This window comes from Leuresthes tenuis, unplaced genomic scaffold, assembly GCF_036924035.1.
Source record: "Leuresthes tenuis unplaced genomic scaffold, fLeuTen1.0.hap1 SCAF_5, whole genome shotgun sequence".
NCBI lineage: Eukaryota > Metazoa > Chordata > Actinopteri > Atheriniformes > Atherinopsidae > Leuresthes > Leuresthes tenuis.
Genome location: NW_027325359.1, coordinates 31,180,658 through 31,208,193, shown reverse-complemented (window position 1 = coordinate 31,208,193; position 27,536 = coordinate 31,180,658). Strand labels below are relative to the sequence as shown.

The 27,536-nt window shown below is 41.5% G+C and overlaps 1 protein-coding gene across 3 annotated transcripts in view; it reads right to left on the bottom strand.

The window, feature by feature from the left end:
* Positions 1–27,536, bottom strand: part of znf423 (zinc finger protein 423) — a 157,932-nt gene that overhangs the window by 43,167 nt on the left and 87,229 nt on the right. For 2 of the 3 annotated variants that reach the window (XM_072386659.1, XM_072386660.1), the window contains exon 19: positions 24,678–24,698. The exons of the other annotated variant lie outside the window; for it this stretch is intronic. In XM_072386659.1, coding sequence (XP_072242760.1) covers positions 24,678–24,698 — 21 coding nt within the window. The remainder of the gene's footprint in view (positions 1–24,677; positions 24,699–27,536) is intronic. 3 annotated transcript variants of the gene reach the window in all.

Here is a 27,536-nt window from a genome sequence, read left to right as displayed (position 1 = left end):
AGTCAAATTGTTAGTTTTGCTGTTATCTGTTACTTTTTCGGATACACTTTTGATAACTTTTGACACTTGTGTGTTTTGCTGCTACAAAAACAAACGCCACGTTCTGTGGTTCGTCATGTGCTCTTTAATCCGCACAAGCATCTCCATTCAGTGGAACAGCAGAGAGGAAGCGTTCACTTTGAGGAAGGTCTCACATTCTTTTGTATTTTTGGATGAAAAGGACAAGAGCAGTTACGGTGAAATGCAAACTTTGCAAACACTTCTTTGTCATAAGTGTCTAACTCTACTTAAGGTTCGAAGAAGCCCCTGCAGGCTAAGCACGGCTCTACAACAACGGGAGCTAGCTTTCAGCTCGGCTAAAGCTGCAGCTCAGAGGTAGATTAATGAACATGTTGCTGCTTAAGTGCCGAAGAAGAGAGGCTATCAACAGAGTCGCCATTTTCTGTGAGATCCCAAATAAAATCTTTAATAACTTGTTAAGCTATATGCACTAAGCCCCACATGCTTCATTTTATGCTTATTTGTAAATGTAATCATTGATAATTCCTTCTATTAGCCTGCAGAGCGGCAGTAATAAACCTGTAATAATCTATGTAAACAGACCTTATAATCAAAGTGCACAAAGACTTGTAAAGAATTGTAAAAGGGGTGTTTATATTTGATACAAGCAAAAGTTCTCCACCGTGTTTTACATAAATACTTACATTCTAATCCTGTAATCTAATAAATTATTTTTAAAAGTAACACTACCCAAAACTGTACATGACAGGAGGAAATTAATATGAGCTCTTTGTGGGAGCCTACCAGATGTAAGAGTGAGGATGGGTGTGGATAACGACAAACAGGTAAGAAACAACAAAGGCTCGGGGCTAGATTGTATCTTGTAATGGTGCGAGGACATAGAACGCACCAAAATTCCCCAACTCCTTCAGATTTTTCCCTCCGGATCGTTTCTCCCCATCATCAGTCTTTTCCTTTTATTTGACCACATTTTCCTGAAAAAACACCTTAGTTGGGAAGCAACTTTCCCTTAAGTGGCAGGTAAAAGAGTCACAGAGATGGCGTACAGAGCGAGGACAGAGAGAAGAAATCCTAATAACTGGATGACCCAGTCCTGGAGCCACAGACATTAAGGTTTATCTCTGTTTCACAAGAAAATGAACAGACCACACATGTAGAGGGATCGAGATTAAAAATAAGCGAGAATAAAAAAACAATTACATGTAAAAAAAAAAAAAAAAGCAACTAACTTTATCAAAATTAAGGTTTCAATTTTCTTGTACAGTATGAGATCTATTGGGCAGGTGATGCAGGGTTTCAAGATTATACAAGTCAAAATGCTGTGAGTCATGCTGGATGAGAACATCAGCTCAATGCAAGAATTTAAATGTAAATGTGAGTGTAATAAGAAAGACGAGAGGAGGCCGTGTGAGAGGAAAAGCAGAGGGAGGCAGACAGGCATAAAACCATAATTTAACAAGAGAATAGATAGAGGAGTGATGGCGGGATGCAGCTAGGACGGAGGGGTGGGAGGACCAGAGGGGGACCTGATGAAGGGACGATGCGGGGGGCCCGAGATCTAAGACGTAGCACTCCTCCCTACACTCCTACCTAGGAAAAGAGGGATTTGCTCTCCCTAGGAGGTATGGAAAGATGGAAGGAGGTGGGAGAGGAGAGATGGGGAGAACAGGAGGACCACTGAGAGGGTGGGAGGGGGGTTTATGGAGGGAGGATAGGGGATAAAGGCAAAACAGATCAAGAGAGAAAAAAGGAAGATTTATCATAAAAATCATTCTAGGAAAAAAAGTCCCCGCAATGCTTACTGTGTGACTGATGCTCAGGAGACTGTTTTAATGCAGAGACGCTGACATCATTCTCAGAGCAGGCAAAGGGTCTTCGCTCACAAAGAACAATTTAGTCAATCTGTGCACAGTTTTAATATCTTGTTCCTTTTATTTGGGGGACAGTAAGAAAAATGACTGATGCAGACTTTGACCCGTGTAGTTTCAGTCAGTTGGAGTTTGCCTTTTATTCCGATTTTTCCATCTGTTTCCATACGTGTTCAAGTGCCTTCACTTCTGTGTCTGGGTGTCGCTTTATTGTTTAAAACCTGAAGAGAACTGAAGGCATAAAGCAGCGTTTTTAAAATTCATCACAATGCTTGCATCCATGCTCTTCACAATCAGACGAGCGTACTACGATGCTCATTCATCACAGCCAAGCTTTCTTTGTTTTCGCTGCTCGACAAAAACCAAACCTCCCTCCTGAGATAACGGGAACTACGACAGCGGTTCTGATCTCTCTTTGTTAACCAGGTTTTCCTCTTCAGACTCTCTGCTCAGTCGCATAAAAAGGGTGTTTTATGTATCATCCGATGCCTCTTCTGCACACTTCATTCACGAGGAGAGCAGGTATGAATACAGAGGTGTGCAGCATATAAGAATCATAACTATTAAGTCAATCATTTGGACTACAATCAGAGAACTGTTTACTGCACAAAGTAGTTGAAATCTGGTTTCAACCTTTAACTTCTTACTCAAGATGTGCATTTAGCTCTGACGCAGTGCCATAATTGTATGGAAATCATCCAAAGCTCAATCAATCAAATCTAAGACCAAATCATAGTCAAATTATTTTTATCAATTGAATATTCTCAGATATATAAACTCACTTTTGAATAAGTGTAGAACAGATGAATCAGGATAAAATAAAAACATATATAATCTATTCTGATTGACCAGCTAAATGCATGGTTATTATGCTAAGATGACGCAAAACCTGCGGTCCGTTTACTGCAAAGCTCTTTTGGTGTCATCATGGACAGCTCAACTGGTTCAAACAGAACAGGGAGTTCCAGTAAAAAGTGTTCGTCTTAATTCAGGTTACAGACTAGTCAAAATGCAAAATACTGAAATGATTTCACTGTATATTAAATCAAATTGAGTGATTAAAATGCCAACATTTGATAAACATCTAAATTCAATGACCAACTTTTAAAATGACTTTTAGATTATTGATTCTCTGTCAAGTTATCTGGAACAAACTGACTTTCATCCAACGTCAAACAAACACTTTCAGCATAGTTTCAACAGTTCTGCACCACAACATTTCATGTTGTTTAAGTCTGATTTAGCTGTCTGAAACCGATGAGAATCAGTAAAAGGATGGTGCATTTTTACAGGTGACTTAATGTGAAAAACCTGGAGCAGGTTATGTGTTCAGCCTGCATTACCATGAGGATCTAACGGCTTGAAATGTTCATGGCAGCAAAAGCTCAGGCTTGCAGAGTATGTCTTTAAATACAAGTCTGAACTGTTTGGCTCCAGAACAAACCTTTACAAGCTGTAACCTTACAGTGGCATGAATGCACAGAAAACCAAGACAGTTTTATTCATTCTACAAAACTAGTCTGTCCTGAATGATACTTTACAGAAAAAACACCAAGAAATCTAACTTTTCCTTGTGTTTATAAAAAAACAGGTCATTTTAAAGATTAAAAGACATGAATAGCTCATCCTGGACTCAGAAGTGTGCACTAATCTTGCAGCCAATGAACAGGCTTTCTTTAAGTTTGAATTCAACCAAGCTGATGTGAAAAGGCGGGCACTGCCTGCTCGTGTCAACAGCACTGACCAATCAGAGGCAGCCTCTCACATCCCATAACTATATGGACACAGAAAACTGTTGACTTCTCATGAGAACATAAATTTCTCTAGTAAGTCTCTAAGTAAAAATAGCTAAATCGAAAGCAATTCAAGGCAAAACATTGAAGGAAGACAGTCTGCCCTGACATGAAACCCCCTTTAATTTATTTGTATTACTTTTATCTATCATCTTCTTGCTTTTTCTTCAACAACAATGTTAAAACTTAGCATTTTTTCCTCCCAATTGCCTGAAATGGATCTATCTCTTCCTCATATTAAACAGTCAGATTCATTTGTTTCTCTGCCTAAATGTGTTTCTCTGCTTCCTTTATTTTCCAGAACCACATTATTAGCTGGCTCACTGGAGACACTTTCTCTAATGCCTGTTTCATTTTTGCAATGTAGTAAAAAACAATCCATTATCTAAGATGGAGAGGGCGCTTATCTTAACAGATTACTTGCTGCACGTCTATTCATTTCTGCCAATTGTGTCTATAAATAGCACTTTAAAAGAAAGGTTTGTTAACAGGTGCACATGGACCAGGTGACCTCTCCCTTAAAACTCAACAATGGAAGTCTGTAACTATTAATTTTCCTCTTTGGTCTCTGTTCTGACTACGCACCCCCACCGCTTTCTTTTTGGGAAAATGCTGCTGAAGTGCATTCTGGGAGATGTCATGCTTCTTTATAATCTACCAGCAGGCCATCACAGCTGCCAGTCAGCCACCCAGCAGACATGTACATTCACACATACAGAAGATGCCAAGTGGCAAAGAAAGGATTTCATGTGTTTGAAAGACTCGAGCCATGTCATACCATCACATAACTTACATTAAACATTGAAAAAAAATCAATCTCTCATGTCCTCTTTCTCTTTCTACCTTCCTCGAGAAACATAAGAGTTTTTCACAGCCCCCTGGTGTATCTCTTCATCCCTCTCTCCCACTATTTTGCTGTTGTTCCTTCCAAACTAAAAACTCAATTAGTAAATTAGTTCCAGCTCACTAAGCGATAAACAGCAGCCTGGGAGCGCGTAAACACACACTGCACACTCCATTAGGGCTCCACAAGCACCATATAACCCAAAAAAAACCTCGCTACACAGGTACACACACTCCTGGAGTAATACATTTATTAACTCGCAAACACACACACCTCTACGTATGTGGTACTTTGGTCATTATCCCGTTTACTTTATCTTTTAGGATTGCATCAAAGAACACACACACACAGGCTGCACACGGATCAAAGACTGATTCGCCTTAATTTGTCGTTTGAGCAGAAGGAGGGAAAAAGAAGAAAGAGGGTAAAGAAATAAGAGTGGATAAAGAGATGTCTAAATGATGAACTCTGAAAAAAATAAACTCTCAAAACTGAGCATCAAGTGCCTTCAAACCCCCCACAGAGTGTTCACAAAAATGTGTTTATCTGCATACTGACACACACACGCACACACACGACACTAAAGTACAGCTGAGCTGGTTAAAAGCAAGCTTTCATGGCCTTTAAAAAATAAACCACACACACTCAAGCTCAGTGGTGTATTTTGACAGTGTGTGATGACCGTGGGTAAAGCACTTAAGCTGCTGTAATTAGCCTGATCGCCGTGGCGACTGAAGATGCTTTCTTTCATCCCCTCACTTCAGAAACTGGCACGACGCACTAAAAACACACTCACACGAGGAAAATAAACACACATGACTGATATGTCTGTTACGCGAAAGTGCAGACCCACAGGGGAGGATGCTTTACACACCAACACAAAAAAACAAGGAGAGACAGGCTGCAACGCATACACAAAGTATGGAGGGGGGTCACAACAGTTACAAGCTGACAAAAAGCAGCTTGATCTTGGTGATGAACCAAAAGTTAGCTGTTTAAAGGGGAAATACATGCACCTCTCTGTTTTGCTTTTTAAATCACCTGCCTGTCTTTCACGTTATTTTCAGAGAAGCAGTCAAGAAGTGTATTTACTAGAGATTACACACCATTCAAACACAGAGGGCCCAGTGTCTGTAGGTGGCACTATTTTCTTGCCTTTACAATTTCATGCTAATAATTCAGCTACTCCGTCAACTCGATAAGACATTTTAATCATTGAAAACTTTTACAAAAAAAGTATGAATGCAAAATCAATGTTAAAAACTGACAAGATGGAGAAAAGAAAGGCAGAGAGAGGAATCAAAGCATCAGAGACAGAGACAGGGAGGCAGTGGAGCTGAGCCAGAGCTGAACAAAGAACTACAGTAACAGTCCACTGGCCTTACAGCTGCTCTCGGCACACACACTCTCTGCGCTCTGGCTCTGGGTGTGAAGTGTGTGTGTGTGTGTGTGTGTGTGTGTGCGTGTGTGTGTGTGTCAGTTTGCTGATGTGAGGGTCCCCATAGCTGTCCACCCTTTCAGCAGTTGGGCTGCCAACTCATAACCCCCCAACCTCCAGCTCCTCCTGCAGAGATGGGGGGAGGAGGGCTCAGAGGAGGAGGAAGGGGAGACAAAAAGGGAGAGAATTCAGATGTTTGACTGCTTCGAGGCGTTCGCTTACAGGGGACGCTGTCTAACTGCAGGAGCATGTAGCTGGGATGGTTTTATCAGTTTCAGCTGACTGTCCAAATAAAAAAAAAAAAGAAAAGAAAAATCACTTTCTGTCCAGTGTTTGAATCTTCCGCCTTTTCGGGGTGGTTTCTGTGATTTTCTGATTTTTTCCTTGTTGTATAATCCAGGTAGCTTAAAGCTTCCCATTTCACAAGAACTACTTCTATTTCATTACAACTTACCTGAGCTTCGGAATAGCAAATGATCAAGTTGATAGACTTAGAGACTAAGGATATTTCACACTGGTCCTTTATTCGGCAATACTGAACCTCAACCATATAAACCAAAGTCTCTTTGCTTGCCATTCATGACCAGCAGGATGCGGTCATGAATGACAGCCATGCGGCTAACATCCATATGCTAATGGAAGAGTCTGTCAGTGTAGCTATTAAGAGTTCAACTCTCAACTCAAACTCAACCAAACAGAAAGTGGCTCCGCCCTGCAGTTTTACTGAGTCGTGCCAGCTTTTAGGCACGTTCAGTCTCAAAAAGAGTGACATTCAATGTTGTGCGAGTGAGCGGCGTTCACTTTACGTTCAGGTAAAAACACGTAAATGCTGTTCATCTGAACACATTCATGCACAACACTGAACATAATGGAAAGTAAAAGCTGCGTCTTAAACTCAACTCTACCACATTCTCCATTTGTATGACATCATTCAACATACATCTGAATGAATAAACAGTAGCGTGTACTTGTTTGAGCTTGACAGTGTGTTTCATCACGACACGTTTCCTGACACGACAGCATAACAGTGAACTATTTTAAAAGGTCTGCTGAGTTGCTTCTATCACAGCTGAGCGACCTAATGTTTTCTTAAGTGCATCACTGGTGCATTGCATTGCAATTCATCCCCATGTTGTGTCTGGTGCTTGTTTATTGCAGTATTCCCCTTGAAACAGAATGCACTTTGCATGCTAGCGGGGTTTTATTATGGTTTCTGACAGACTTAAAAAAAAATCTCATTCAACGTTAGCTTGTAATTTTAGCTGCAGAGGGTATTTGGAAGAAGAAGAGATGAACTGTTGCCATGGAAGTCTTAGCGGAGTAGATGTAAATGCACTAGCATCTGTACATTTATGAGATTTGAAAGCAGGCTGTTGATTTACCACACTTTGGCTTAATTTAAAACATGTTTTCAGTCTCAAATGATTATTGCAGAAAAACAGCAAATTAGATGGTATTAATTCACAGAGTGGTAAGTAATAATATTCCACAGCGATGTGTGTGTGAATGATAATGACGCTGCTGGAGATTTAGCTGAGTCAGAAAAGAGTGGGAAGAATGTGAGAAAAATAAGTTTTTATTTTCTAAGATGGAGAAAACTTTGAAATGTAGAAATCAACAGAGTTGTCAAGCTAAAGCTGATAACCTTTCAAACAAATATACTCCATTAATCAACACTATGTGTCTGTTACACACCTATACAAAAAACGCACGCAAACACACACACAGAAGAAACCCTGCTGTTGTAATTAAAGGTGTCCTTGACAGTGAGATAGTCTGCTTTCACACTCTTGGACATTTGATCCTCAGTAGTCCTTTTTAAACACACACACACAGCAGTTTCATGGTCCATCTGGTGCGTCAACGAACACACACTCACACGCATTCACACAGCTGGGCAAAACCTGCCCGTGCTCTGTTTGACAGAGGGTGCTAATTTCTGAATAAAGCGGTCAGTGAATGAGACGCACACAAACTCGAGCCTGTTCTGTGGAGCTTTCGGTCTTTCCGCATCTCTTCTTCATCATTTTCCAGTGAAAGCACCTGGAAGCATTGTCTTCAGCACCGAATGTGTTTGTGTTTCAGGCCGTGTCTGTACTTTAAGCTCAGTGCTACTGCAGCGCACTGGGACCGCTGTGTGCGCTCAATCTGTATGCATGCTGTGTGAGTCTGTGTCAGGCAGAGAGTGCGTAGGAGAGTGACAGGGAAAATGAGAGAGTAATGTGTGGGGTTGTGTAAGTGTATGTGCAACTGTGTACATGTGCATGTTTGGTCCAGGTGCTGGGACCTGTGTGTCCCTGGACAGGGAATGCAGGGGTCCCTGGACTCTCCTCTGCTTCCTGCTAATGAGACACACACACACTTACATACATAGGCTCCACACTGCATCGATCAGGGTGAGGATGAGGGCTGCTCTGTGCCCTGTTAGCCCACCGCTAAGGACTGAGCGCCTCAGGGCACATCACCCCCCCACCCACGCACAGAAACACACAAACACGTGCACAGACACACAAATACATACATGCAGATAACTCATCTGAATTCAGCTCCTGAATAAGTCCTCAATGCCGCCACACATATTAAACAGGCAGAACTTACACTTCACTATTGGATCATACACATGGCAGCAACTGATGATGGACACTGTAATGACGCATTACAGCAACAGCTAATGCAAACATGAAACAACATGTCAATAGTGCGCCATCCCTCCTTCCTTTTGACAGGTTTATTCGATCAATTTCAGTGGAAGGGTTCTCGTCTGAGGTTCACATGCAGCATATCACGTGTCTGTGCTTGTGGTGTACGGCAGTTTTACCAAAAAGCCTCACATCTATAACCGACGCAGGTATCGTTATGATCTAGCATGAATAAAACTGAATGCAAGGCAAAAACAAAAGTGCTTGCCATGTTTAAAAAGGTTGGGATATGTTAGGAGATACCATCCCCAGCACGTCATCACATCTGTTTGTCCATGTATGTTTTCTGTCAACAGGTGCAGAGAAGGGTGTGTAATGAAGCATAGTTTTGCTACATATTATGCAATTTACATTATTATTTTTTCTTTTGCAGAGGAAACATGCCTTTACTATAGGGACCACACGCACACCACCACACACTAGGAAGCAGCATCATTAAAAACCATTTGCAGACATGACATTACAACATTAAGTGGCTAACGGCTACAACAGCACCAGGCTATTAAACTTTATGATCATTGTAATAGGAGACAATTATAGTTTCAACACTAAGACAGCAGGAAAAATGTAGAGAAGGTAATTTGGATGAACAGAAGTGTACAGAGAAGTGAAATTTGAGCTTTCGTGAACATCCTCTCTTTCTCCAGTTTTCTGATGCTGCATTGTGTCGAATGTTTTGATGAACTATCATTATGCTAATGAGTGGTGTCACATATGTGCTTGACACACCGATGCAATAAATGGGTCAAAGTTTCTGACACAGGCTGAACACAGTGCAGACTGCAAAGCATGCCAGTGTCACACATGTACTGTAACCGTCGTTTGTTTTCCACACAACCGTCTCGAAAAGTTCAGTGAGTGAAAACGACAGACAAGAAGATGTGCTGAGCAGAGCGACTATCCCTGAGAAGGTATCTGGGTGAACAAGACATTAGATCGGCTCCTTTTAGAGAAGCAGAGGAAGCAAAAAGAGAAGACATAAAGCAGAGAGAGAAAGCAAAAAGGCCAGATTCTGTGTGTAGTGGTGTACTTGTGCCTGTTTGTGTGTCCGAATAATTCAGGTCCATGGAGAGGGCAGCCTGCTGCGGTAATGAGGAGGACATGCATTGATACCAAATATTGCTTGTGGGAAGCTATCGATCCAACAACCATTTGTCCAAACTTTAGTCAGGGAATAGCACGATCTGCAGATAATACAGTGAAGGGTGGACACACAGTATGATGGACACTAAGTATTCTTAGAAAGGTGGAAGAATAGCTGACAACAGAATATTTCCAACATAAGCTGCCTTCATCTGTCGAGCAGGGTGGATGTGCATGGGTAGATCTGGCTTAGTAAAGGGATGGAAAGGACTAAAGGAGGGACGTTCTTTTGAAATGAAAACTGGATTGGGAACTTTCAAACATAAGGGCACTAAAAGAAATTACCACGGTTTTGTTTTTGGGGAGTTCTATACTTGCTGGTGACTTCGGACATGCTAATATAAGCTCCCAACAACAGAAAAAAGCTATTTTTTCCCCATAATTTTTCAACTTTAATGTTCGGACCATCAAAATGTTTGAGGGTCAAACGCTGCTCTCCGTTAGAACTCTATTTTCCCTTTGGAGAACTTGCCCTCTCTTTGTATGATGTACTGTTGACTTCCTGACAGTTTCACCAAATCTCAACGTTAATTAGAAACCATATCAAATCAAATTTTGGTATTAAAGGCAAAAGAAAGTCATAACAATCATAAAAACTTTGAGCATTTTAATTTTCAGCCTGCTGTTTCTGTTGTTATTGATAAGTATTTGATATGTCAGACAGCACAATCAGACAACTGAATTGAATTGGTAGATGGACTCAACTTCATTCATTCTGTTTGACCTTCTGTCAAACATTCCTTTATCTGTGATTCCTACTCCTGTTCGGCCTCATTGTGAACACCAGGCTGTTCCTGTAACGGCTCACAAAGACAAAAATAACGAACTGAAAACCCCTTTGAACCATCCGACCTCTCCCTTCTTGTAAAATTTCACATCTCCCCCTCTACTCATGGGTATATACACACACACAGATTCCCCTCGTTTCTTTGGTGTCACAGTGTCCGATATTCCAGGTTAGAGAAAGCACTGGGGAAATTACACTTCTACAGAGGCCCCAAGCAGTGTGTGTATAAGAGAGAGCGAGAGAGTCCAGTGGAACTCATGGGCAAACCCATTACCTTAGGGGGGTGAACAGACAATGAATAGAGGAAAGTACCGATGACGGGGGGTGGGTAGGGGGGGGGCAGCTGGGACTGAAGATGAAGAAGACAGAGGAACACAAGCCAACTATGTGCTGCTATTCATCCGGTCCCATTGCTTCTCATTATGTGAGTGGGCATTTCACATTACTGTGTCCATGATATTCTCTGCTCACATGAATTACAAATTTAACCTGCACATAGTACGATCAATATAAAGTTATGTGAAGAAGATATACCCCCCTTTTTCAATCCTAAGATGATGAGAAATGTCAGGTCTTTGCCAGGACTAAAAATGAGGTAAACTCAACCTCAGATGAACACATGACATGTTGCACTGTGTCATTGTTTAATGAACAAAAACTAAGATGAAATGCAGAAGCAGAAGAAACTAAGTCAACAGCTTGTAGAAGCAGCAGTAAGTTGAAGTAATGGTTTTCTGTATCTCTCACATGGTTGTGGAGGAATTTTTTTTCTCCAGCGTTGCTTCAGCTCATTGAGGTTTGCAGCATTGGTTTCTGCACAGCTCTCTTAAGGTCCCACCACAGCATTTCAGCACTGCAAGGTGCCCAGGTCCTGTGGCTGCAGAACAAGCCCAGATCATCAGCCCTCCACCACCGTGCTTGACAGTTGTTATGAGGTGTTTGTGCTGATATGCTGTGTTTGGTTTTCTCCAAATGTGCTGCTGTGCATTAAGACCAAACATCTCCACTTTGGTCTGGTCTGTCCAAAGGACAACCAACCAACCTTGATTGCTGCTATTTGTGTGTCTGGTAGCAAGATGTTAAAAAAGCTCATTTTCATTCAACTTTGTGGAGAGTTGGAGCACGAACAACTGTTTTTATTACATTTATACATTGTTATTTAGTAAATGCTATTATACAGAGACTTAGAAGTGACAACGTGCAGTATTAGACTTCATCCTAATACTTACATTCAGTTTAAGTTACAAATCTTAGGCGGCTAATCAATTAACTCCCTGTAAGTGTGAAAATAATCGATTTTCTGCTTACAGAAAGGCAGATAAAAATGTGTATTCATGTTACAAGAACCATAAAAACACAGTATCAGCACAGAATTTTACTGTGAAAGAAATGCAGTAATTTTTCAAATGAACCGACTGTGACTTGATGCAACATATATGTGCTTTAACCTTTCAAGCCTTTCAAACTTTCAACACACAAACAACTAAAAATGATGAAAATCGTGGGGAAAATCAATACTTTTCAATATCAGCAGGAAATTTAACTCAAATGGTTTTAATTTCAAGTTTCCGGCTTCTTCAGGGGCTGAGAAATAAAACGTTTTCCAGAAAACTCTCAGAATTTAGACAAACACTAAGCCATACCGGGTTAAACTGATCCATAAAAATACAAAATAATTTAAGTTTGGGCTGAACGATCAATTGCATTTGCGATAAAATCGCGATGTGAAAAAACTTGGATATTCTAATCGCATACATTGCGATTTAAGTCATGTGACTTTCAACATTTTGGTTTTAAAAAAGAAGATGCTGCACAAAAACATGTGTTGCTACTGTTTCTAGGCCTGAACACGACGAACTTGTTTCAACATTTAAAAAAACACCATAAAGCCTCATATGATAAATGCATGGCTCAAATGGCGACTAGCAGCGCATCTCATCATCATCACAGCACCCGACAGCGGTTGTTAACCGAAATTTTGGAAAGCGTGACTACATATGAAACTTCGTCAAAACGGCACGGAGAAATTACTCGAGCAATAACGAGCAGTAACGACTTATTGGCAATGGACGTGATGCCCATCACCACGGTGACGGAGCCTGGGTTTACAGCTTTAATTAAAACAGTGGATAAGCGGTGCAGCATGCCACCTCGGACATGTTTCAGCCAGGTTGCTGTTCCGGAGCTAACGACAAGGAACTTTAAAAATAATCGCTTATTAAATCGCAATATTATTTTTCCATGTCATTCAGCCCTGCTTTAAGTGGTGCTTCCGTTGCTCAGGCTCTCTAACAAGTTTCAGGAAAGTGTTGAGGTAGTCACATCACGTTTTAGTCAAATCATGCTTAGACCATTAAACTTTTTATCTTCCTGGTATATAGATGCAGTTTAAAGAAGTGCAGCACAGCCATTTCTAGCTAAAGAAACAAAAACTAAATGGAACAGGAAAAATAATGCAACCAACGCTCAACGGTCTCTGTGACACACTGACAAATCAAAACTTGTCACCTGACTGGTCTTGAGCACCAATCCATGTGAGTGAGGCAGGTGCTTTATTCTGTGCTTCCTGTGGCACTAAAAGCTCGGACTGAAAATGGAATGGTGGGAGGCGTTCCAGACTCTTTTTCACAAAGCTTTATTGCTTTTGGCTCTGTGGTAAGTCTGACACAAAGTGGCACTGGGAATCAGACCTGCGGTACCACTCAGAGCAGCCACAGCAGGCTGACACAGTGCTCGCAAACTCAAACCTACACCCTTACACACGAATGCCAATCATGCTACAAACACACACGCACACAAACAACTGCAGTACACACAATTACTGCCAATCACACCATATTCGTGCTCTGTCTATTTTTTGTCATACACCCAGAAACACACACACACACACTCACACAACCACCCCACACAGCATCACTCCGACCTCAGCCTCTCCTTCACCTGTACAGACCAGTAATTAGAATGTGACACCAATAAGATGAAAAACAGCTGCACAGTTGCAGCAGAGACCGAAAGCGTGAGTGGGATCATGTCCACGTCCATGTAATCTAACGTGTTTATATTATAATGAGGGTGGTTTACCCCTTTAATTTGTAATGTTGCCATTTTTAGTTGTGCTCGTACACGAGATTGTCAAAAGTTCCTTCTTTACACAAGATGTGTAAATGTGTGTCAAGATACACAGCATCACACCGAGATTCTCACTGCTGTCCACTCGCTGTCTGCGACATGATGTCTAAATTGAGCTGGACAGTGGTGTGAACAGCTGGTTACACAGAGAGAAACAACATTATATGTGAGACAAGCAGAAAGTTGAAACAGAGCATATCAGAGCAGGGCAGTCCCATCTAGGACACGCCCGACTCCTCAGCTATAAAGAAAAAACATCTGGATAGCATCCAAAAGCACCATGCATCAACACACACACACACACACGCCACACACTCTAATGAAGCCCCGGTAGTGACGAAGAGCAGCAGGGAGCGGCGCGGATCGCCGAAGACAAGTGTGTGTGAGCTCTTGTCGCAGAGTGTGTGCAGGCTTGTAATGTGTGTGTGGGTATGTGCGTCTCCGGCGGGATAATTACGGCGCTCCTCAGCAGCTGAGCGTGCCAGATGTACTGGGAGAAGGAGAAGGAGGAGGTGGGGGAAGAGGATGAAGAGGAGGAGGAGGCACGGCACAGAGCAGAGAGGAAGCCCAGCACCAGGAGCAATGCAGCAGGGAGCATGCAGAGTTTTATGTGAATACATTAGTGTGAATGTGTTGTATGTCTATGTACTCATGTGTGTCCACCTGTGTGTGTCTGTGTGTGTGCGTGCACATATCTGGGAATGTGTGCGTACGCAGCTGAATAAGAAAATGTTTCCAGATGGATGTTTATGTTTGTTCGTACAAATACTGTGTGTGCATGTGTATATATTTGGCATGACTGATTTTGTTTCTTGCCATCCACCATTAGCAGGTTGGCTCAGTCACAAATGAATGTTTCTCATCCAGGAGAGATAAGAGGATGAGGAGGGACAGGGAACATGAGATGAAGAAGTGGAGAGGGGTTACAGGGGAAGGAGAGAGCTGTTCGAGGAGAGAACAAAGACTTTAGAAGTAAGGCAAAGGATGGACTATGTTCTGGATTTCACGTTTTCCTAAATATGACACCAGATCAGAAACCTTTACCGAACATCCAGGTGTTGGATAGCTGCAAGGCTTCAAGCTGTGTGCGGCCTGCAACTTATCTTCTTCATTGTGCTTTCAGTGGTTTTCAATCATGTGCATACGGTAAAAGCCTTGAATGCCTTGATGGTAAAACATCTTAAAAAAGGTATTTTTCTGGTGAGACGAGCAGGTGGAACATTACCTTTTTCTACATTTCTGAATGGCAGCCAACATCTCTGAGTCATGACTCAGCCTGTGCACACAAATGTGAATACACCAGGTTTATAAAACTGCACACATGCAATGTTTTATCTTATAAAAGTCTTCATGAAACTATGCACTCTGCACAAACCTGATTTCCACTTCCAGTTTTAGATATGAATGTATGTAGACACTGTTCTAATTACTCATTTGTATATAAAAACTAAAAGCAACAGCAAAGAATGAGAACATCTCCCCAAATGGTAAACTCCGACCCTTATTGCAAACAGAACAAAAGTGCTGGATGGAAAAACGTAACAATAGAGATCAAGTCAAGTGCATCAGAACACAGTCTGAACAGTATTCAACCTTGACTTGGATGACCAGGATTATGGTAGGCTGTATGATTCCTTATGCAGCCTTTGGAAACCTAAAGCTAAAGGATCAGATCAATCGCTAAATATTTCTTCTCTTCTTTTCAAAACCTCCTTATCAAGGTCTTCCTCGAGCTGACAACATCCACAGATAAATAACAGAATGTTAGAGAGTGGAGCAGATGCCAAACAAGCTAAGAGGCAAGCATTGTGCAAGCCTGCTTCATGGTGATGTCATTAGAAGAAGGAAGAAAGTCCTTAGTTCAGGTGCATCATTTTTTTGGACTTTATAACTTTACAGAGCTTTTATGTGCACAAAATGCTTTAAAACACAGTGAGGAAGAGGTATAAAACCACAAAACCATGGTCTCTTTAATGTAGCTCTGTATGGTAACATACATAACTACAGTGTAATCAATATTAGAAAGACCAAGTTTATTCAGTTGCAGCTTCCACGTCAATTGATAGTGACAAAAGTAATAAAGTGAAGGAAAAAACTACTCTGTTACCAGTCTATAATTCACTCACAAAAATCATTGTAATTTCTGTTGTTTATCATTGTGGAAGAAATATTGCAAATTGTGTAACAGCACATGGAGAATAAAATAGAATTATAACGGAAAGAAAGATGAGCAAAAAAGCAAACAGGCTAAAACAGGAGAGCAGAAAGAAAGAAATTCTCTCCATTGTGGCTGGCTTTGTCACCTTGCTCACCCAAGAGGGTTAGAGCAAATCACCTTGGGAAATTACTGAACCCAGAATGCATTGATTTATTCAGGAAGATGTGTGTACATGCCTATGTGTGTGTTTTTTGTCGGAAGGCCTTTGTACGGCAATAAAAAGACAGTTTGGTCGACATCTGTTCAGAGACGGAAGATAAGAGCGACAGTGTTCGCCGTTGTATCAACCTTCCTCTCTTCCTCGTGCTCATTCCTGCCTTCTCATGTCTTCTGCCGTATAATTAAGAGCCAGAGAAAACCCTTCAATCTCTCCCAGCATGGCTGAGCAGCCTGTCTCATGCTGTGATGTGCCTGTTTTTAAACCATCTTCCATTTCTGGTTGCTAGAATCGCATTCAGACTGAAACATGATCTTGGAGTCCAGAGCTAGAAGTGGCGCCCGATCTTATGGAAATACCAAGAATGCAAAGATACTGTATCTTTTTTTTGCTTTAGAATATAATTTTGCTGACATTGAGTCTTGCTCTCGTTCGTCCTGTCCGTATTCAAAGCCAGAACAAAAAAAAGAACTGTTCTTCTGAGATATTCTTGTGCAAAGTGACACATTCCTTCATTTCTTCAAAGCCTAACAAGCCACTAATGAACCCAGCCTGATTTAAGATGACAGTGTTGCTCAGTCATAGATTATTCACCTTCTTGTTGAGGAAAGATGAAAATAAATCCAGCTCCAGAACATCTCTTTCACTTTAACTAAAGTTTGTTCTCACAGCGCGCTCAGTTTGGCCGTCATGATGTTAAGGTCTTTGTGCAAACAGGCCACCACTGAGACGAAAGTGACTCACATAGTTTGAAATCTTTATTATTTGTGCAGCTCACCATTTCAACTAAAATGTACTCTGTACTTTGGAAAAGTCAGACTTCTCTTACCACATACATACGTCTAGTCTACACAGCAAAATGAGTCACTCGCATTTCTAAAAGATGCAGAAAACAGTGATTCAACTAGATTTTATGATGCTGATTTATCATGTTTTAACCTGCTTTAATAGGTGCTTTTTTTCTTTCTGCATAAGCAACAGTGAATCAGATTGTATGTGACATTAGTGAAGTTAAAACAGGGAGAAAGAAGGGAAGACATCAGTGTTATCAAGTTGTCTTTTGTGTCCTGATGTGGAGAATGATGACTACAGAAATAGATTCAATGTTTTTTTAGGCCTAGTAATGAGGTGAAAATAAATAATATGATGTTATTTCAAACAGATGACGTCAACAGGTGATCGCAATCATAATTTGGTCCAAAAGGCTGAGTGTCAAAAGTGTTTAAAACAATGTTCCTCGTGGATAGATTAGAAGGGATTTACATATTTCACCCTCTACAGTGAGGAATATGATCATATCAGAAAAGAAGCCCGATTTTGACCTCGTCCAGAGTCAGCGTCCACTTCTCTGGGCTCTGAGGCATCTGAGATGCACCATCACATGGTGGAAACGTGCACCGTGGTCAGACCGATCAGAAGAAATGGACGCCTCAACAAAACTCATTTGTGTTGCTATAGAAATCCAACAACTCTGTTCTGCGGTGAAATGCTGCAATAGCAAACACATTTCAGTGTGTTCATCTCTGAAATGCATGATTAGAGTTTCACCTGTCCATCTACATTTATTTACTATGCAGCTGTTCAAAAACCCATTCATAACAGAAACTCCCAGATGGGACGGATACTTGTGCGTGAGCTCCCTCCTTTTCAGTTTTTCTGTCTGGCACCATCTCCCCCTCTCTGTTGGTTCAAACAAGGCTAGCAAGGTGACCCTGAATCACAGGCTGTGTGAGTGTGTGCACGTTTGTGTATATACCTATCATTGTGTGTTCATGCTCCACTCTGTTTATGCGTGTGCTTGTCCAGTCCCAGTAATTAACACCAGCCACTAATGAAGTCCAGCTGCTCGGTGAGAGGATGAAGCGTGAGCCAAAATCGCTCTCATCCTCTCTCCTCTGACATGTACTTCATCCATCCAACCACACCACCACTCACTCTCCATCTCAAACTATTGATCAGCTTTCACTTATGTCTTCCTCCCTCACCTTATCCCTCCATGTCCTCTGCGGTTTCTTCTCTGCATTAGTCTGTTTCCCTCTCCGGCTGTTCCTCACTCAGTTGAAGTGAAATCACGACTACTTCCGTTTCTCAGTGTCATCCTGGTATCGTACCAACCTCTTATCTCGTGTTTATAGAACATCCTTCCCTCTTGTTCTATATTTAGAATATTGTTGTGTTTCACACTTCAGACATTTGAATATCCACTACACAGTTTTGTTTATATCACATCAGCTCACATGGTGAAAAATTAGTTTATTGAAAAAAGTCAAAATTCCAACCAAAACTAATTACATTCGTGCATATGTTTAAAGTTATTTAAGAGAGACACGTTGCTTATATTCTAATCCTTTAGAAAAGGATTAAATCCTTTTTGTTGCCAGAAAACCCTGATCTTCAACTGTTAAATTATAAGAGGTCGAAAGCCTGCTGACAAATACTGGAAGTTCTTAAAGGTTTTGTTTTTACAGAGAAACAAGCGCTGGAGATGGGAGCTCCCTGCAAACAACGCTGGATATGCCACATCTGGAACACTGGAGCAGGGCGTGAAGCCGATTTGTGCTCGTTAGCTTTGAGAACTACGTCACACAAAACAGTCCTAAAGGAAGCTCGAGAAGCAGAAAATCATAGAGTACAATCAATAATTGGTGATATTCCAGTAGCAGAAAAAAGAATAAAAATGAAGCTCCAATGTTTGCTAACATGATTGTGACTTTTGGAGGAACAAACATTTGAACGCCGACATCTGAACTCACTTCTGATTTTTTTAACTTACCGTAAAAGCATAAACTAGATAAAACAACATCGTATTTAAAATCTGCTCCATAAAAATGTGTTATCGTGGTAATACACCTAAAATGAGGAACCACGTGAGCTGTTTTTTTTTACCCGGACATATGTGCAACCTTCAAGAAACACAGCAAGCCTGACTAAACAGTCAAGAATTGAAGGAGTGCCGGAAAATTTGTGCTTGAACCTTGAGAGAAGGACAGAAAACACCAAATCTGCAGCATAAACATGAGAACAAATAAAAAGGCAGATTAAAAAGGCATCTAATCTGAAAGAAGTCTCACCTCCTGGTTCGGTCGTTATAAAAGACATCTTTAGATGCATCCAGTCGTTAAAAGGGGATTTTTTAATGAACTTAAATTAATCATGAAGCGAGTAAAGATTCACTGCTCTCCCAAAAAGCACTTCATAAAGAAATTTACAAGAGTAGCCACGATGACACAGAGTCCAGCTGTCTTGCTGCAGATAAACTGTCAGTAAGCTGAACAGACAGCGCTGACCACTGTTTAAGAGTTAAAACATTTGAAGCAACGCATCTCCTCTGTTTCACAGATGAGTATTTTTAAACTGTGGCAATCTGTATTTCAGATTGGACGACTGATGTTTGATTTCAGGTTGGGAAGGACAGCTTCCCCGTCACATGGACTTCATGGTAGAGTCAGCCATCCGACCATGAAGGTCCTCTGCAGCGCCAGTCAGTCTCATCAAATCTTAATGTGTCAGAGGTGGAAGACGTATGCTAAAACAACACCGTAACACTACTCCTTCATGTGTTCTGCAATGAAAACTGCACACTGTGCCTCCAACATTTTTACATCACGCATTAGATGATGAAAATGTGATGAAAAATGGTTTCACCGCTGTAACTGATGGTGCTCAACATGTCAGGATACAACTTCTGATTACTGTCATTAACCAGTTATTTTCTCAGCTGATTGAGTCAGAGTCAGAAAATAATCTGAGCCAAGAGAAGAATGTTTGATTTGTGAAATAAAAGGAACTAAACTAAAGTTGTGAAAGACCACAAAAGAATTGAAGTTTTTATACTTCATCAAAAGAGATTAGTTACATTGTTTTCAATGTTATTTTCTTTAAAATAAGGAGTTCGACCGGGTTATCCCCAGTTTTATGATTCATATGATCCAGTTATTTCAACAGTCTGAACAACTATTTGCGCACAAGCTGCAATCCTAATTTGCTGACTTCATCTCCTTTAGATAAAAAAAACAGCCCCCCCCCCCACACACATGACGTCATGAAGAATTCAATAAGCTGCCTCTCCCGCTCGTACACACAGAAACAACCAAAGCATATTAAAGACACACTCAAAAGTCAAATACAAGCATATGCTCGACAATATTTATTATCATCCCTCTGCCTATTTCCTGGGTCTGTCGCCCCTAAACACACACGCACACGTGCACACCTCAACATACTCTGTTCAGAGGCACAAGTTTGTTGCATTACTGCACAGACCCACACTCTCTGTGACAAACACAGACACCAGCTACCAGCTGTGACAGATGTGGCTGTCACAGGAGAAAATGAATTCAGAATAGTTAGTGAATTAAGCAGGGAGTTAATTGTTGCTTGGCCCCTGTTTATGAAGCGCATAAAGGCAAAGCGCCTTGTTTTTCTTCTGACAATTAGCCAGCAGAGATAGAGAGGAAAAGTGAGTGAGTGTGTGTGTGTAATTGTCCTGTTCTCTTTAGCAGCTGGTGCAGCCACACCTGGACGGGTTGAGGAGAGGGGAATGTTAGCGGGGGGGGGGGGCTTGCAGGTACAGTACAGATACACAGCAGTCCATATTTGGCCGTTCTAACAGATAGCAGCCTAAGAAAGACGTAATTCATTCAAAACAGACAAGTTCTATACATGAGTAAAGATGGCTGATGTTGCATGTACAAATATCCTCAGAGGCAAAACACAGCGCGCACACACACACAAAGTAACACTCATTATTATTTTGTGTTCTGATGCCGATCCTGGTTGGGCCTCTCCCAGTCTATTTGTCAGTGTGTCCTATTAGGTTTCCAAACAGCTTGTAATGACTGGTAATAAACAGCAGAAGAAGAGGAAGGTAAATCAAGCGAGAAGACGACAAAATGAGCTCTCCAGGGGACCACCATGCTCCCAGCCTTCAAAACACAAACACACACATGCAGAACTACACCATCAACCCAGTCTATGTATTCATGCGCAGTCAATAAGGCAGACAATGGCAGGTTATGGGGACTAACAAACAGTAAATGCTTTACCTAAACGGTGTCAGAGGACTTACAGAAGAATATGCTGTACAGCTTAACAGAGAAGGAAGGGAAATGTTAGAATGAGTACTGCAGGGGGAGGAAATGGCTGCTGCTGAAAACATCACAGTGTCCATTTTACTGGATGTGCACATTTGCTCTCCCTATATGTAATTCAGACACATCAGTCAAACTTTTAACTGTTTATCAGCTATCGCCTGATTCTTGGGGGAGGTGCATTCATTTTCCAGGGTAAACTGTATTCAGGGACAAGACCTTACTTTGTGCACCCACAGTCATTATTCAAATATAAATCAGTGTTAAAAAGCCAATGATCTGATTGTTATGCGATTGTATTGTCACCATGATCATTGATCATATCTACCTCCATTAATGGACTGTACTGTTCAAAAGTTTGGATCCAGTTAAAAGTGATGTCCTTAAGAAAGAGGAAAAAATCCAGCAAAGACCTGACAGGACCTGAGAGATGCATCTGGACCTTCAGCTGATCCATCTACTGTTGGCCCAAGCCTCATCAGAAATGGTCTCCATGGAAGGGTGGCTGTCAAGAAGCCATTCTTAAGGAAGGGAAACAGGGAGAAAAGGCTGAGCTGTGCCAAATGACACAAGAAGTGGACTGAAAATCAGTGGCAACAGGTCTTATGGAGGGATGAATCCTCCCCAGAGCCCGGACCTCAACATTATCGAAGCAGTGTGGGATCATCTGACAGAGAACGGAACAAAAGGCAGCCCACATCCAAAGAAGAGCTTTGGGATGTCCTTCAAGAAGCCTGGAGAACTATTCCTGAAGACTCCTTAAAGAAATGACAGAAAGCTTGTCTGAGAGGGTTCAGGCTGTGTTGGAGAATAAAGGAGCTCCGACCAGATATTGACCTTTAAGCTTGTTAGAATAGTATAAAGTCTTTTCCTTATATGCTTATAATTTATATAATATATATAATTTTTCCTTATAATTGACATTTACGTTTGCCTGGTTCTTTGCAATACATGAAGAAATGAGGGGTTTCTCAAGGCAGTACTTTAAAATAAGGCTTCAATCTTGCACACTATGTCAGAATAATTAGAAAATAAAAATACAAAAATCCCCCAATACTTGAGAGATAGATTTATTGATTTAACTTTAACTGCAATTCTAGCAAAAATAAACCAAAATTTCACTTAATGCTTTCAATGGTGAGATTAATAAAACAGACTCAGTGCTGAGCAGGGTGTTGGTCTGGACTGTGATGGTATGAACACTGGAACAGATGACGGGAGCCCCTTCCTCTTGCCTTCCATCCCTCCCTCCATCCATCCTTCCTTACATCCCTTCCTCCCTCACCACCTGGAGCCAGCGAGCTGTGACACCAGAGGGAAGAAGGGAGTGATGATGAAGGGGCAAGGGACTGAAGAGACAGAGAGAGCGAAAGAGTGGACCACAGAGGACCAGATGAAGGAGAGAAGGAAAAAGGAAAGGATGGAAGTAGTGAAGATTGATGGCATGTGAGATAAACTAAGTGCTGGTTTGGGTAAAAAAAAACATGGGCATTAGTTTAATTTAGTTTTTAATGAATCTGGTTCATCACTGGCATTAAACATGCTTGATATTTAGATACTAACTACTGCCATGTTTTGGTTCCATCTGAGGTATTAGCTTTAATACAGCTTTAGAAAGATGCAGTTTAGACTCATTGTATCCGTTTTGTGCTCAGCATAAGAAATAAATCAGGTGCAAGCAGAGTGTATGCAGGCAGTGGTGCGGTAGCAGCAGTGGAATTATCAATGACAGTGACATAACATTGACATTAAATAGTTTCAGTGCAGGCACGAATTAAAGTATTAGAGAGTAGAGAGGTGAGTGAAAGGTGTGTAAGAAGCTTTTACTACATTAATCTTTTTTTACAGGACACCAATGCATCAATGTGTTGAGATTTAAACTGACTTCTGTGAGCTGACAGATGGGAAAGGATTAGTTGTTCCTGCAGTAAATCACTGCTCTCCCTCCAGGGTTTTTCACTAAGTGTTCACAAACTTCAGCATACTTTTGGACAACAGAAACAATAAAATAACCAATCTATTCTCTCTGTTCAATTCCAACATAAGATCAGTTTGCACACCCTGCAGGAATAAGAAGCGCTGCAATTCCTTCAGTCCAGAGCACTGGTGCAGATACTGATGGTACCGCCTGTATCCGATTAGTTCAGGTGCAGCAGGGCAGAAACGAACCGCCATGTTGCTAGCCGGTGGCAAAGACACACACACACGCACGCGCACACACACAAAAGCACATACATGACTGGGCTCTGAACCACATTATCCACCTCCACTGACTCTAAAAGCTTCTTATTCGCCTCATTAAGTCTTCAGTGACACAAAGTAACCAGACCAGACCTTGCTCACTATCAAATACACATAAGTGCAGATAGGTGTGTGTCTGCGCGTATGTGTTAAGGAGAGAGGGGGTCGTGGGGGTGGGGGGGCACTTAGTAGCACAGAAAGACGTAAGCGCAGACACACATCGGCTCAGCCTCAGCCCATGGGACATCTGCTTAGACAGCAGACCGACATTACCACTCGAGCGCATCACAGATTTGACTGCAGGCTAATAGACAGGCTGGAAGCAGGATTGCTGTTTCAACTACCAGACAAATGTGACCTCCAGGTACAAAGTGAAAGGAAACTGAGATTATTCAATTCTTTCTTCCGCACAGAGGGCTTCATTAACTATTTGTGTTCTTCATTCAAACTCAACATTAAACAGAAAGTCGGCAGTCCAAGTGATTTCTGTTCAACCAGCTTCATTCAGAAAAATTAAAAAAGGTCTTTGAAAAGGGATTTACTCTATTTAATAAACTAATTTTCAGAAAATATCCCAGTTTAAAAGGAGGTTCATCCCTTATCTACTGATTATAGAAATGTTTAGAATGATTATAGCAAATTGTTTCTATAATTATTAGAGTGCACTGATGTAAATAGGTAAGTAAAGCTCGTGCTGAGGACACATCATTAGCCACCACACTCCACAGGGAGCACTTAGATCCAGGTGAGTGGCCACTCGATACCTCCAAGGCATCTGAGTGTGCATGTGTGTGTGGTGTGTGGTGTGCACGAAGAGGGAAGGACAATGAAGCATGCAGCTAGCAGCAGGAATTGGGGTGAATGAGGATTTGAGGTGAGGTGAGGGGCAAAGATTTGTCTAAAATGTGTCTAATTCAATATTTTTAGTCTTTATTTAAAAAAAAAAAACACTTTAAACTGATTTATTATGCACTCCTCTTTCTGCATTTACTTTCTGGACTGTTTTAAGCACCAAACTTCTGCCAGCAAGTTTATTTCCCACAACATGCAATGTGGATTTTAGACATGGCTGCTAACAGCTAGTGATGTACTTCTTTGTCCGGTAAACTAAATCAAAACTACTGCATGGTGAATATTAATCTAAACATAACCAAAAGCAGGAGAATGTTTATGATGATGGGCAGGCAGTGAGACAGCAAAGTGCTGCCTTGCTCATAGTGTGAGCTAAGGAGACAGAAGGGGGACAAACCTTGCCGACAGGTGGGCTCTTCTACGGCCATCCGATAGGCAGGTGGGGGTGGGGGAGAGTGGAGGAGAGAATGGGCAGGATTAGTAATATGCACTGTGAATGTGGTGTGTTTGAGGGAAGGGGGGGGGGCAAAACGCAGCGTTACAGACAAATCAGCTCACTGTCATCAAGTAAAGAAATTCAAAACTGTTCGACTCACAAAGCAAATCTGAAGCAAACACTGCTGTTAATGTTTGTGGGTTTGGCCCGCAGGAAGTAAAAATATTAAGTACTTTCTACACTCCCAGCAGCCACAGTCTCACCTTGTTATAGTCGTATAACTAAGGCTCTTTATTGTGCAGAAGCTGAAAGCAGCGATGATGGACAGAGAGGAAGGAAATTAATGGAGATGGAGGGAGAGATGAGGTTTTGAAACTTTTTCTAAAGGTGGAAGCATGAGGGGCGTTTAGATGCTGGTGCAAATCAAAGTGGGCAGTACAGTCAGATCACTTCTTACAGAATGGCCTCTGATTAGGCTCAAAGTGGCTCTAATGTGCATGAGTGTGTGTGTGTGTTTATGAAAGTGACAAAGTGAAACAGAGTGTGTGTGTTTAAATGTGTTTCAAAAGTGAGGGCTCATGCTGTGAAATCTTGACTGAGGTGATTAGCAAAGCATTAGTGGCTGCATGCAACACTCTGAACATGCTGTCAAGCAGCTTACTTAGAGAAGTGTGTGTGTTGTGGGGGTGGGAGGGGTCTCTTTAAAAGGTAAATTATAGAGGTTTTACATCCAAGCTTCTCTTTAAAATAAGGAAAATTAGATAATTCAGTAGTTTATCTGCATGTTTGACGGGTAATGTAAGAAATAGAAGCTACTTTTGGACTGAAAATGTGCAAAACTGGTGGATATTTTGGATTAACACACACACACACACAGACTTCGGCACATAAGAATCTCATCTTCACATTGCACCTTTATACAGGGAGGGAACGTCTTCATGATGTGCAGCTGCAGCATATAAAGCCTGCCAGTCCAGGGAGACACGTTCATGAACACGCTAACAAATGCACATGTATATACAAAAGTAAGGGTTACAATGACAAAACCAAAGGAGTCTGGGTGAACAACCTAGCCACAGACTCCAGAACAAAAGCAGTGCCACTCTTCTGTTTTGGTGATGATGAAATTATAGTGTTGCGGGTAATGAAACTCCACCCTAAAAACTAGATAAAACTGATTAAAAACCCAGAAGTTTACATCCACAACCCTCTCCTGCACCTCATCGTTGCTCTGCTCTACACACCTTCTCATCCCACAAAGCCCCCTGAAAACACACATCAATACTCTCTACAGTGTTTCCTTATTCCTGCGTCTTCAAAGCATCCCTCCCGCTTTACAGAGTGAAAAACTGAACACCTACTGCTCTGCGATTGCATGCAGGTGGGTTACACCTCCAGCTAACACATAAACATACGACAAAAACACACCGCGTAATCTCCAAAAACAGAGTCAAAACCCCAACTGTGCGGTGAACTTTCCCTGATAATAAAAGGGTCAATGCGAAATATGCTGATGGATGAAATAATATGATAAGAAATCACAATTTCAAACCTGATTTCAATCATTCATACAAGTGATTGTTTGGTTATATATTATATCGTATTTAAATGTACACCATGTGTTAGGGTTCCAGCTTTTCTCCACATGACGAGCAAAATCTCAGCTTCATTGGAATGGCTGAGCACTTCTGGTGTGAATCTGCCGAGCACCACCCACAGTGTCGGAAAGCCGAGCTAATGATTGGAGGAACCGATCCTGCTAGGGTTGGACTTTAAACTTGATGTTTCTGCTTCAGATTTAGCATCATAAAAAATGATGACCACTGTGGGTGGTGGCCACTGCTCTGCCCCATAGTTATGTCTGCTCATGACTATACGTCAGTCATGAGACGGCAGCACATGACAAAGCTTCCCAAGGCTTTCGATTTAAAACCAGTGCATGCAACACGGTGAACAAAGCGAGAAGGAAGGAAAAGTAACGGTTAATTTCATTTTGCCCCTTTCAACTTTCTTGCGTGATTCCTCTCTCCCTCCTGTGGTGCCGCTCCTCTCTCAGCTTTTCCGTCTCTCCTGGTCTCTGCCTCTGGAGCAGAGCAGTGGCCACATGGTGTTTTAATTAACTTGTGTGCTGTGTTAGAGCCAAAGCTAGCAGGAACCCACACAGGATGTGACTATACAATCAGAGTAAAGCTGAACACGGGGCTGGTAACCAGCAGCAATTTAAGGCCTCAGTTTTCAATATGAAGTCTTGCAGTGAGGCCAGTGTGTGGTCCTACTTCATTTGAAGAAGTGATTTAAGAGTTGCAGAAGACCTGACTAATACTGCGATTGTAGAACAACATAAAGCACTTGAAAGAACGAGTCAGCATATAGCTGAGGTTAGTCAGAAGAGGAAACATTAAAAAACACTTCATGCTACGTACTCAAATGGTTAACTTTTAAAAGCTCTATGCTGAACACACTCAACATGGGCAGCTGCTTTCCTCAATGATGTCGAGGAGCTAAAACTCTGGAAAAATGTCACCATTGTTGCGCTCGAGTTGAACGGATCAGTAAGAGCTTTTAATCAGTTAAGTTGAGTGATATAAATGTTTTCAACCAGCAAAAACAAAAACAAAAAGCAAAAGAAAGTGAACTAAATCTGTTAGAATGGAACAAAAGAAGAATTAGAACAGCCTTCCCTCCACAGATTTTTCCTCCCTCGACTTCTCAGTTTGACCCGTTCTTCCTCTTTCCGCCTGTATTCTGTGACTCATCCGCTCTCTGACAGCGTAATTAAGAAGACCATGAGGTGCGCAGTCTATTACCCATGGAGCGATG